The 12,049-nt window shown below is 56.4% G+C and overlaps 1 protein-coding gene across 3 annotated transcripts in view; it reads right to left on the bottom strand.

Annotated features, from left to right (window-relative positions):
• Positions 1-1,811: 1,811 nt before the first annotated feature.
• Gng7 (G protein subunit gamma 7) overlaps positions 1,812-12,049 on the bottom strand; it is a 62,987-nt gene continuing 52,749 nt past the window's right edge. For 2 of the 3 annotated variants that reach the window (XM_005083279.4, XM_040737916.1), the window contains exons 3-4: positions 7,582-7,698; positions 1,812-4,858 (exon numbers count right to left, since the gene is read on the bottom strand). In XM_005083279.4, the coding sequence (XP_005083336.1) occupies positions 4,733-4,858; positions 7,582-7,665 (210 nt within the window). In that variant the 5' untranslated portion in view covers positions 7,666-7,698 and the 3' untranslated portion in view covers positions 1,812-4,732. Of the gene's footprint in view, positions 4,859-7,581; positions 7,699-7,981; positions 8,873-12,049 lie in introns of those variants that run through there. The other variant, XM_021234843.2, reaches the window with a different exon arrangement.

A 12,049-nucleotide genomic window follows, 5' to 3' on the forward strand; every position in this document is an offset into this window, starting at 1 on the left:
CCCAGGCTGTCCTTGAACTCACAGAGATCTGCCTGACCCTGCCTCTCAAGTGCTGGGATTAAAGGCGTGCGCCACCAACTGCCTTACTCAATTTTGTTTATTCATTTCATGTGCATGGGTGTTTCATATGTATGTATGTATGTATGTATGTATGTATGTATGTGCATGCAGTGCCCACAGTGGCCAGAAGATGGCATCAGATCCTCCTAGGCTTGGCATTTCAGATGGTTGTTTGTGGCCATGTGGTGCTAAGAATCAAACCTGGGTCCTGCAAGAGCAGCCAATAAGCCATTTCTCCACCACCAGGGTCCTGTTCTATAGCCCAGGCTAGCCTTGGACCCCAGATCTGCCTAACCCAGACTCCCAAGTGCTGCCTCTGTGTTTTCTTCTTTCATGTGGCTCTGGCCCCCTCTGTCATGGGAAAGCTTAAGCGAAGCCCTTTGGAGCCCTGGCTAGTGTCTCTGAGAAGCTGATTTGGAGGGAGAATGAGACAGTAGAGCTCCTGGGTGTGGCCTGTGACTCACCAGCGTGTTCTCTTGGCTCAGGGATGCGGCTGCCATTGTCTCAGACGCCCCTGGAAATGTGACCTGGTCTCTTTTGTCCTGAGCCTCCCCGGCTTCCACTCCTCCCTTTTTAAGCTTCCTGCAATTCTAGTCCACCTAAATGGGCCTAGAAGGTGGCTGGGGGCGGGGCGGGGGCGGGCACGGGGGCGGGGCGGGGCTGAGGTCACGCAGTGCAACGTCTGCACAGGGAGCAGAGTGGGAGCCAAGGCATCTCTCCTCCTGGGCTGGACCCTGAGTGCTGCCCAGGTGAGTCTATAAGGCTATGGTCCCTCAGAGGCAACCACGGTCCACTTCAAGCGGTAGAGCCAACAACGCATCCCCGCCGCCGCCAGACCTCACTGTCCCACGTTCACCCCGGGCCTTGGGTCGGAAGGCCGAATGCGAACAACAGCAGGTAAATGCGCGCGCTAGGCTCCCACCGAAGCCAGACTGCAGGCTGCTGCCTACCAGCCCCAAAGACCATCTCATTTACATGCCCAGGCCTGGGACAGCTCATCTCATCTCTCAGAGCAGAGAAACTCTGCAGATGGGTCAAGCTGAGGGCCCTGACCTGGGGGTCATCCTGGGTCATCCGGGGCTTGGTGCCACCCATCAGGTCCTCGGAAGGAGGAAAGGGTGAGCGACTGGGTGGGAGACACTGCACTGCTGGCTTGAAGGAGGAGGACGGGGCACAAGCCTAGGGATGCAGGCCCTCTAGATGCTGTGATGGAGCGGAGTGGAGAGTGGGGGCGTCCCCGGAAGTGCACTGCAGCCCGGGATGCCTGGGTCCAACCTCTGACCCCACAACGGTTTGGGACTAAGAGGGCTTTTATTTTCTGCAGGGCTGGGATGGGGTGTCCTGAGCTGGGGCGGAGCTCAGTGGGTGGGGTGGAGCACTCACCCTGACTCCCATCCCTAGCACTGCATGGACCAGGCATGGCAGCCACACCTGTGGGTCAGGAGTTCAAGGTTAGCCCTTGCTGTACAATGAGTTTGGGGGCCAGCCTGATTTACCTGAGACCTTTGTCTCAAATGAAACACTTCCATGTGCAGATGTGTCATCCACTGACACTCACTCCTCCCTCATCCTAGGCCTTGTGGATGGAACCCCTGAAGGAGGGGGAGAGAGGAGGGGAGGGGGAGGGGAGGGGGAGGAGGAGGAGGAGGGAGAGGGGGTGGGGGTGGGGGAGGAGGAGGGAGGCTGGCTACTGTCCTTCACATCACCTGAGCTGTCCTGGCCAGGGAGAGAAACAGAGTTTAGAGTTGAGGTCAGAGGAAGACTGAGCCTTTATTATGGAGGATTCACTCCATCGTGATCCTCATTCCACACGAGTATTAAACACTGTCAGAGAGTGGGTGTGCCACAACAGAGATTTTAAATCAGGAATAAAAACCAACCAGTGTCACAATGCAGATGGGAGGGACCAGAGCCTGGAGTGGGGCACAGGGGACAGAGAGCGCTGTGTGACACCGTGTTGTCCGGCCATTGTGTCCAAGACACTCAGAGAGGACAAGGGAGGGTTTGGCAGCTTCTCCTGGGGTTGGAAGTCCCTCCTTAGTCACTCAGGCAGGGGCAGACCTCACTCTCCTCTCCTCTTCCATGTCTCTATAGCATTGAACGTCCTGGAATTTACTATTTACAACAGGCTGTCCTGGACCTCGCTCTGTAGCCCAGGCTGGCCTCAAACTCAGATACCTGCGTGCCTCTGCCTCCCTGAGTGTTGGGGCTAAAGGCTGCGCCACCACCGCCCTGCTCCTGATTGCTCTGTTGTGGCCTGGGTTCTCCAAGCTGAGGCAGGGCTCTGGTGGTTGGGATAGGACAAGGGACTATTCTGGGGCTGAAGACCCACCCTGGAAACACTGGCTGAGCACATTCCACCTTCCTGGGGAACAAGAGGTCACTCTGCCCTTGGCCTGTGGATCATCTGAGGAGGGGTGGTTGGAGGTTCTTTGGGGCATAGATTTGAGTTTTTCCCAAGGTGGAGGAATGAGAAGGTGCTGTCACTAATCATGGACTCGCCACGGCATCTGCTGCTGGCAACCTCACCTGAGGGAGACGCGTGGCTGGGATGATGGGAGAGTGCGCTGGATTCTCTCTTTTTGAGACAGGGTCTCCTATAGCCCAAGCTAGCCTTGAACCCATTATGTAGCAGAGGATGACGGTGAAGTCCTGATCCTCCTGCCTCCACCTCCCCAGTGTGCCCATGCCTGGCTTCTGTGAGCTAGGGATGGAACCCTGGGTGTCTGGAACACTGAGGACCACCCAATCCCAGCACACGCTACCCTCTCTCCTTGCCAGCGAGCCTGGGTACATACGCATACCCTGGGGCTCCAGTTCCTACCTTAAAGCAAGGTGGCTGTAATTTTGGGGGTACACAGCGGCTTTTGTGATTCCAACACAGGTTTGGGGAGTCAAGCTCCCCAAAGTACCTCACCCTCCTTGACCAGTAATGTGGGGGTCTGACCTTTAGTGTGTCCTCTGGGAGCCAGCCCAGGAAAGGGGGAGCAGGGGCTCCTCTTAGCACCCGCAATGCCTCCCCTTATTCTCACAGCAGATGTGGCCCTATCAGAATGAGTTGGAGGCCCTGCTACCTTGACTAGGAGGTAGGTTGTGCCTGGAGGACCGGGCGGTGAGGTGGGGTGTGTGAGCCCCATTCACTTTCGCCATGGGCAACCTGGGCAACTGTCCAGGAACCAGCCTGGCACAGGCTCTTGGAAGCTGATGTCCACCAGGGCCTCGGGACATAACCGGACTGGCTTCACTTCTGCTGTTCGAGGCACTGGGGCACTCTTGAATCCACCACCATCCTGATGCTCAGGGTGCCTGTGAGATGTGGCTGCAGCCCACACCGGCACAGCCCAAGCCTCTTCCCCCTGCTGCCTGCCGCTGTCACTGTAAAGCTCAGAGGCCGGGTTGTCTTCAAACCCAGCCCTAGGCCAGGCAGGGAAGCAGAGGCCTGTCATGCAGGTACTCTGGAGGCAGAGGCAGGAAGATCTCCAGTTCCGGGCCAGCCTGGACAACATGCTCTTCTCACAAACTAGGAAGAGTGGAGGCCCCGGCTCAGGGGTGGAGCCCCTGCCTAGAATTCCCCAGTGAGGGGCTGTGGGCGTGGTCAGGGTGGAGCCCCTGCCTAAAATCCCCCAGTGAGGGGTCAGGGGTGTGGTCTGGAGTGGAGCCCCGCCTAGAATCCCTGCAGTAAATGGGTGGGGTGTGGTATAGGTGCCTGGAATCTTTCAGTACAGATGCAGTGGAGAGCTGGTCTGCGGTCCTCACACTGAGGGCCTGTGGTCCAGCGACTTGGGCAGTGATTTGATTTGATCCAGGGAGGGGTAAGGGAGATCCGGAATCACGGTCACCATCATCATGTAGGATGCAGGACAGCATCTCTGTGACTCTTTCTCAATCACTTCAAGATAATCAAACCTGCATCGCTGCTGTCACACAACCTTGGTAACTGGGGAAACGGGGAGGAAACGGGGAGCCGCCAGTGACCAAATAGGAGACAAAATCACACATGCGGCCATACCAGCAACTGCTCGCTCTGTGCGGAGACCTGGATGTCTGTTTCTGAAATGGGCCGTGTCCCAGAGAAAGGGCATCACTGTGTGCATGACAGGGCCACACCCGGGAGGGGCAGGGGCAGCACGAGGCGCATTGTGTGTGTCGGGGGTGGCGGCACAGGTCGATGCCAGCTCTTTTCCTCCAGCTCTGAGGCAGGGACCCTCACTGGAGTTCAGAGACGGCTAGGCTGGCTGTCCCTCAAGCCTTAGGGATCCCTCCTCTGGCCTCTCGAGTTCTGGGGTACAGACATGCACCGGGGCTTTTTATGTGGGGGCAGAACTCAGGTCCTCATGATTGCAAGGTATGCACCTCACCCGCTGAGCCAAATAAGGCAGCTTTAAAGACAGTTACATCTCTCAGGTCCCCAGTGATTCTTGACAGGAGGGGGGGGCTAATATATTGGCAGTCAGAGGCCCACGGTGGGGTCGGGGACACAAACTCCACCTTCATCCATAGGATCTGCTTTCACAATGGTTCCTGTTCCTTTAGATGCAGAGTGAGAGGAAATCAGGTATTTTCTCACAGTAAAAGTTGGACAAGAGGGGGAGGGTGGGGAGATGAGAGAGAGAGAGAGAGAGAGAGAGAGAGAGAGAGAGAGAGAGAGAGAGAGAGAGAGAGAGCGAGCCTGCTAGAGAATTATGCAAGGCTTTTTGTCCTTGAATGGATTCTCAGAGGCTGGCACACCGACCAGCAGGGGATCGTTCCTGGCGTGCTGCTCACAGTAGCTCATCAGCTCTGATGAGGCTTTGGAAACCTGTGTGGCACAAAGAGAAACGGAAGGTCAGGCGGGAGAGATGTCTACAGCGGCCACCAGGGCAGCGAGAGCCCAGACGATGGTGGCCACGCACACTCTGCAACTCATGCTGGGGAATATTACACAGCCACAAAGAGGAATAAAACTCTCACTCGGGCGACAATATGGAGGGATTTGAAAGCCATTGTGCTCAGTGAGAGAATCAGACACGAAAAACCAGGCAGGGTGGGCTCCATGGTAAGATATTTCTGGAACAAGTGAACCCAGAGACAGGAAGTGGGCACACTGTTGTTAGGGAATGGAGTTGGGATAAGGAGGATGGCTCCCCAAACAGGCTTTGAGCGGTCCTGAAAGCAGACAGGTAATATATGAAGGCACTGTCACACAAAATTCCACTCACAGGGGCCAGGGGTGTGGTCAGGGGTGTGGCCAGGGATGGAGCTTTCACCTACAATCCCCCAGTGAGGGACTGAGGGCGTGGTCAGAGGTGGAGCCCCAGCCTGGAATCCCCAGTGAGGGGCTGGGGACACAGGCTTAGAGGTCTAAAGCTCCATGTTCACATGAACCTCTGGGCTCCATCACCAAAATGCAAAAGAAACAAAAAGATGAGCGGTGGTCTTGCCAAGTTCATCTCAAGTCGCTAGCACTTAAGCCAGCAGTGGCTGGAGTCCCTCCCCATTAGATCCTCTCCCACCCCACCCCAGATAGGAGCTCCTAGGAAAAGGCCTGCCTGTCATCAGACCTGGTCAGTAGCAGGTGTCACACCCCAGCTGGCCCCTGGGGTCCCCATGAGGGTGACCTGGACTCTGCTGAGAAGCATCTTTCTGTCACAACTCTCTGGAGTCTCCCTGATCCCCCAGCCTCAGCTCACTGGTGACATCCTCTTCAGGAAGGTGGTTCCTGTAACTCCTTGGCCACACCCCTGCTCTGCTGGGCGTCCAGTCCATTGGGGTTGCTGGCTGTGCTGGCCAGGAGGGGCCATCTGCCTCTGCACAGGTCACTCCTTGGTGTTGTTCTGCTTTTCTGAAACGGTCTCATGTAGCTGAGGATGGTGACGGCCAGCACCGCATGTCTACATGTCTGCAGAGGGCCGAGGGCCTTGTGCACACGCGCTCCATCAACTAAGCTACGTCTGCAGAGGGCCTTGTGCACACACGCTCTATCAACTAAGCTACGTCTGCAGAGGGCCTTGTGCACACGCGCTCCATCAACTAAGCTACGTCTGCAGAGGGCCTTGTGCACACGCGCTCCATCAACTAAGCTACGGACACTCACTCTTCTCACGGAGCTGTAAGCAAACTCTGCTAAGCAATGCACTGTCTTTGTTTTGGAGGTGAGGTCTCACTCTTGTTAAATCGATCAGAAAGGGATGCTCATCTGTGTCCCCAGTGGGGGTGGGGGGATGACAGGCACTCACCAACACATCCACCGTCCGTGGCACTTATTTGAAACCCCCAGTTGTCTTGAGATGTTGAGGACACTGGGAACCTGGTTTGGCCAAGCTGCCCAGCCCTGGAGACGATCCCACCCACACACAGGGAAAATTGTCACTCAGAGACTGTTGGCTGCTGGCTTTGTACACTCAGATGTAGACTTCTGCTTGGAAAATCACCCTCTGTGACCCCAAGAATAGCCAGCGAGGCCTCAAAATAGCTAATGTGGGCACAGGACCCTCAGGTCCCCGTCCACAGAGTCCTCAAGCCTCTATAATGGTGACTAAAGAAGGGATAGAAGTCCCCAGCGCCTGCCAGGGTGACCAGGCTAATAACACCCCATGCCGCCCGCAGACTGGATTGACTGAGGTGGGTACTCCTCCTGACTTCAGAGAGGGTAGGATGAATCACAGAGCGCTCTCCCCCCTCAGGCCGGGGCCTGGCACCAGCTCAGACAAAACCCCACTTTAACAGGGGTTTGCTCTGTGCTCCGCCCCAAGGAATGTTCTCTGTCCACAGAAACCTGCAGCTGGGGCCCACAGGCCTCCTGTGAGGTGTCTTCTGCCTCGCCTGGCCCCAAGGGCTGGGGTCACCTGGGATCAAGCCCATTTGTGGTCACATAGCACCAGGGCCTCCCAAAGGGTTCCGGTGATCCCCAGCCAAAAGTGCCTGCGGCCCAGAGCCCCTTCCTGGTGAGCGAATGGATGTGCTGGGGTCATGTTGATTGTTAAACACCATGTATGGTGGTGCTGGGCTTGGAACTTCAGGCACCTGCATGCCAGGAGAGTGTTCTGTCCCTGACCACGCCCCCATCCCCTCACTAGGGGATTCCAGGCAGGGTTCCACTCTGACCATACCCCTAGCCCCTCTCACTGGGGAATGCTAGGCAGGGCTCCATCCTCGACTACACCCCCAGCCTTTTTTTTTTTAATTTAGTACACAAACCAAACAGTCTTATTGCAAGAAATGAGAACCGGGCCAAACTGGAAGCAGCTAGACCCCACTCTGCTCCGTTCCTCCGTGACTCCTGCTCTCATCTGTGGTAACCAAAGAGAAAGGCATTGCACTGCTTGCAAGAGGGTGACAGACAGAAAAAGCGCCAGCCAGGGGCAGAGTCATCATGGTCAACCCAGTCCCTGGCCCCAACAGAACATCTTAAGGTTCTCGGCCACACGCAACAGCTGTCTCTTTCTGCTGAGAAGCTCAGAGAGCCTGAGTGACTGTCCCAAGGCCGCACAGCTGGAGCCTAAGCTGAGGGCTCTCTGGGGTCTCCCGCCCCTGGCCGCTCACCTTCATGCGTTCGATCCCAGCTTCGATGCGCAGCTGCTCCACCAGCTTCCGAGCCTGGGCGACGTTGTTAGTCGCTGACATCATCAGCCATCAGTCTGGACCCCAGAGTCCAGAGAGCTGGAAGGCACAGAGGAACATGAGTCTGCCGCTCAGACCCCTGACCCTGCTAACCCACTGACCAAGCCGACCCTTGACCCCACCGACCCCTCAGAGGACGGGCCAGACTGTCTCCACGCCCAGATGCTCAGAGCAAGGGTCCAACACCCGGCGCCTGCCTCCGTCCGCCCCTGCGGGTGGGGTGGTAGTGGCCAGCAATCCCCAGCCCACAGTACACAGGGTTCCTGGGGAAGATGGACGTGGTGGGGGATGGAACCAGGGTCTGCGGTTTCCCCAGGCCTACCCCCGGTCTCTCCGTCAGCCACCAAAGGTCCACTCATTCACTCATCAAACAGGTCCAGAGACTTGTGACTGGCGAGGCCCAGGCTGGGCCTGATGGTAATTCAGCTGAAGTCTGTCTGTCTGTTCTGAGCTTCAAGCAGAGGCCCTGCTGTCTCCAGATGGCAGTAGAGCCAGTGACCCGGCGTGGATTTAGCTACCCACAGTGGGTGGGGCAAGCGTGAAGGCTTCACTTCCGTTTCCTACTCGGTATGGGCTTCCTGGGGAAGCCATCGAGAGAGGAACTCTGTAGACAGCCGCGGGGAAGGCTGCTGGGGCAGCCCACAGGGCCTCCTGAGCTCTGAGCCTCGCCCCGGCCTCCTCTACGTTTATTATATTTTGAGTGCTGTCAATGCAGTCAGAGGACAACCTGGAGGAGACAGTTCTGTCCGGGGATTGAACCGAGTTCTTTAGGCTTGGCAGCAAGTTTATCAACCGAGCAGTCTCAGAGGCTCAGATATTTTATTGCTTAAAGATACCCTCCCGCCTGTGCGTGCCATTTTGCACGTGAAGGCACATGTGCAAAAGTGTGTGTGTGTGAGTGAATTTGCATGTGTTACAGTGTCCGTGCAGAGGTCAGGGGAAAACTTATGGGAATCTGTTTTCCCTCCATGTGTGACCCTGTGATTGATCACAGGCCATCAGTCGGGTCAGCCTTGGCTGAAACCATCTTTTCCAGCTGAGTCCTCTTGTCAGCGCTGCCGAGTTGTATCAGATGTCACTCAGGAATCCTCAGTAGCGTTACTTTATGTTTCTTTGTTGCAGACAGAGAGTTTTGTTTGTTTTGTTTTGTTTTGTTTTGTTTTAAGACAGTCTCAGTATGTAGCAGGCCCGGAACTCTTGGCCAGTATCCTGCTTCAGTTTCTTTTTTCTTTTTTTTTTTTTTTTCTGGAGACAGGGTCTCTCCATGTAGCCCTAGCTGTCCTGGAACTCACTCTGTAGACCAGGCTGGCCTCCAACTCACAGAGATCTACTTGCCTCTGCCTCCCGAGTGCTGGGATAAAGGCGTGCGCCACCACCACCTGGCCCTGCTTCAGTTTCTCAAGGTCTGGGTTGACAGGCACCGTGTCCAGTTTGACAATGTTCTTGCTCAGGTTTCAGTTAATAATGCTAATGCTAATAAATCTTTGACCCTGTCCAGCTGCTTGGGGTATGGGCAGACAACCAGCACCTCTCCTGGGGCAGAGAAGTCGGAGCTTCAGCATGTGGCTGCACAGAAGCCACTCTTCAGGACTTCCAGGCAGGGCATGGAAACCGCATGGACTCCAGCCTGAGAGTTCTCTTGAGCTAAATATAGTTGGGTACAGAGAACAAGCCCAGCCTTGGCAGTGCTTTCCGGGGAAGCTAGGGAGTAGAGGGCGGGGGATAGTCCTGGTCAGCACATGTGTGTGTACATCCATGTGAGCGTGTGTCCAGGGAAGGGTGTGTGCAGGGAGGGGGGCCCAGATGCAACTGGGAGCAGGTCACTGTGTGTGTGCATGGAGATCTCTGCAGACAGGCGCCTGCCATAGGCATGTGTGTGTGCATGGGGATCTCTGCAGACAGGCACATAGGCATGTGTGTGTGCATGGGGATCTCTGCAGACAGGCACATAGGCATGTGTGTGTGCATGGGGATCTCTGCAGACAGGCACATAGGCATGTGTGTGTGCATGGGGATCTCTGCAGACAGGCACATAGGCATGTGTGTGTGCATGGGGATCTCTGCAGACAGGCACATAGGCATGTGTGTGTGCATGGGGATCTCTGCAGACAGGCGCCTGCCATAGGCATGTGTGTGTGCATGGGGATCTCTGCAGACAGGCGCCTGCCATAGGCATGTGTGTGTGCATGGGGATCTCTGCAGACAGGCACATAGGCATGTGTGTGTGCATGGGGACCTCTGCAGACAGGCGCATGCCATAGGCATGTGTGCTTGGCTGTGTACATGCTAAGCCACTGCTTGGCTCAGAAGACCCGGCCCCGGCCCTGGCACCTCACTGGTGAATCTTAGGCTCTGTGGTAGAATATTATTTTAAGGTGTGTGACTTTTGTTTATGCTGCATTTAACTCTGTGGAGCTGTGTTGCTGTGCCTATCTAAAACACCTGATGGTCTAATAAAGAGCTGAACGGCCAATAGCGAGGCAGGAGCGAGGACGGGCGGGGCCGGCAGGGAGAGAGTTTAAACAGAAGAAATGAGGACCAGGGGAACGTCAGGGGCCAGTCACCTAGTCACCCAGCTACACGGCAATCCACAGAGTAAGAGTAAGACGACAGAAGAGAAAGACAAAAGCCCACAGGGAAAAGGCAGACGGGATAGTTTAAGAAAGCTGGCCAGCCGGGCGTTGGTGGCGCACGCCTTTAATCCCAGCACTTGGGAGGCAGAGGCAGGCGGATCACTGTGAGTTCGAGACCAGCCTGGTCTACCGAGCGAGTTCCAGGACAGCCTCCAAAGCCACAGGGAAACCCTGTCTCGAAAAACCAAAAAAAAAAAAAGAAAGCTGGCCAGAGCCAAGCCAAGGCGTTTGTAAGCACTGAGGAGACTCCTGTGGGATTTACTGGGAGCTGGGTGGTGGTCCCTCAAAAAGCCAAAGAGTGAAAACGAGCCACTACAGGGCTCCCCCGTGACTGTGCCCCCCCTCATGGGGTCTAGGATGGCACTGCCCATGTGCACACCTCTGCATGTCTCAGTGTATACAGCTGCGTTTGCCCTCACACAGGTCTGGACATGTTTTTGTCTCCCATGCCTCTCCTGGTACACCGCCGCTCTTTTCATGGGTCAGCTCAGGTTCCAATCAGGCCCTTGCCGAACCTCTGCAGGCTGTCCTCTGTTGTCCAGGCAGAGGTATGTGTCACCCGCCAGTCCCTGACTCACGGCCCAGCCATGCCCTCCACATAAGTCAACAACAGCCAAACACTGCTGAGTCAGCGGGGCTCAGTCAGCACCGACAGCGGGCCACAAGGCTGGGCACGTGGCAGCCTGGGTGACAGACAGACCTGAGGCTGGAAAGGGGCCTGCAGAGCTCCTGGCAGCGACTGCAGCACAGGTAGCACGGAACTCAGGGCACGTTGGGGTGACATGGGCATGGGTCTGTCAGGACAGCCCTTGCTCTTGGAGCACCACTGGGTTGGCTGCTGGAGCTGCGGTCAAAGGCCCAGAAGCTAGGGCTGGGCCTTAGCTCTCCTCGTGGGGAGATATAATTACACCTCAGGTGTGCTGGGTGAGGGTGACATGGCAGCCACGCTTGGCGGAGACAGAGGCTCGCAGAAGCACAGAGTGACAGGAGCGCAAGGGAAGTCAGAGTCACCGGGGGTCTCCCGGGTGTCACTCCGTGGGGAGTACTGGGTGCTGTGCTGGGCGCCTGGCCTCCACCTGCTCTGTGCCAGGAGCTTCCGTATGACAGCCACACGTCTCTGGTGTTATTTGGGGCCCGTGGCATCACGTCGCTCCTTTTGTGGTTCCTCGGATTCTAAGAGACTCTGAATCCCTGGCCACGGCCCTGCTGAGGCCCTCGGAGGTGGCGCACATGGAACCCGACATGCTGAGTGGGGAGGGAGAGAAGGTGGGGTCCCCTGGGGAGCAGGGACTTGCCAGGTGTCTGGGCCCCCTAATGGCTCTGTCAGCTGAGCCGTGGCCTGGCGTCACACAACCCAACTGGCCTCCTACTCAGCTGAGATCCTAAAGGGCAGTTGGTCAAGATGGCTGGGGTATTCTCAGCCCTAGAGAATCTCGTGGGATGGGAGGCAGGGTTAGAGTAAATCCCTCAGCCTGGCGCTGACATCACAGGGAAAATCCACAGATTAGAGGAATAAGGTCCGGATGCGGAGGCCCACACCTGCAATCCCAACAGGAGAGAGAGGCACAGGCCAGCCTGGTCTACACAGGGAATTCTAGACAGCCATGCTACACGGTTTTAAAATTCATGGATAAGGAAATAGTCCTGGGTGGCAGTGGCACAAACGCCATTAACCCCAGCACTCCTGAGACACAGGCAGGGGGATCTCTGTGAGTTCCAGGCCAGCCTGGTCTACAGAGGGAGTTCCAGGGCTACAC

This window comes from Mesocricetus auratus, unplaced genomic scaffold (genome assembly GCF_017639785.1).
Source record: "Mesocricetus auratus isolate SY011 unplaced genomic scaffold, BCM_Maur_2.0 Super-Scaffold_100676, whole genome shotgun sequence".
Classification (NCBI taxonomy): domain Eukaryota; kingdom Metazoa; phylum Chordata; class Mammalia; order Rodentia; family Cricetidae; genus Mesocricetus; species Mesocricetus auratus.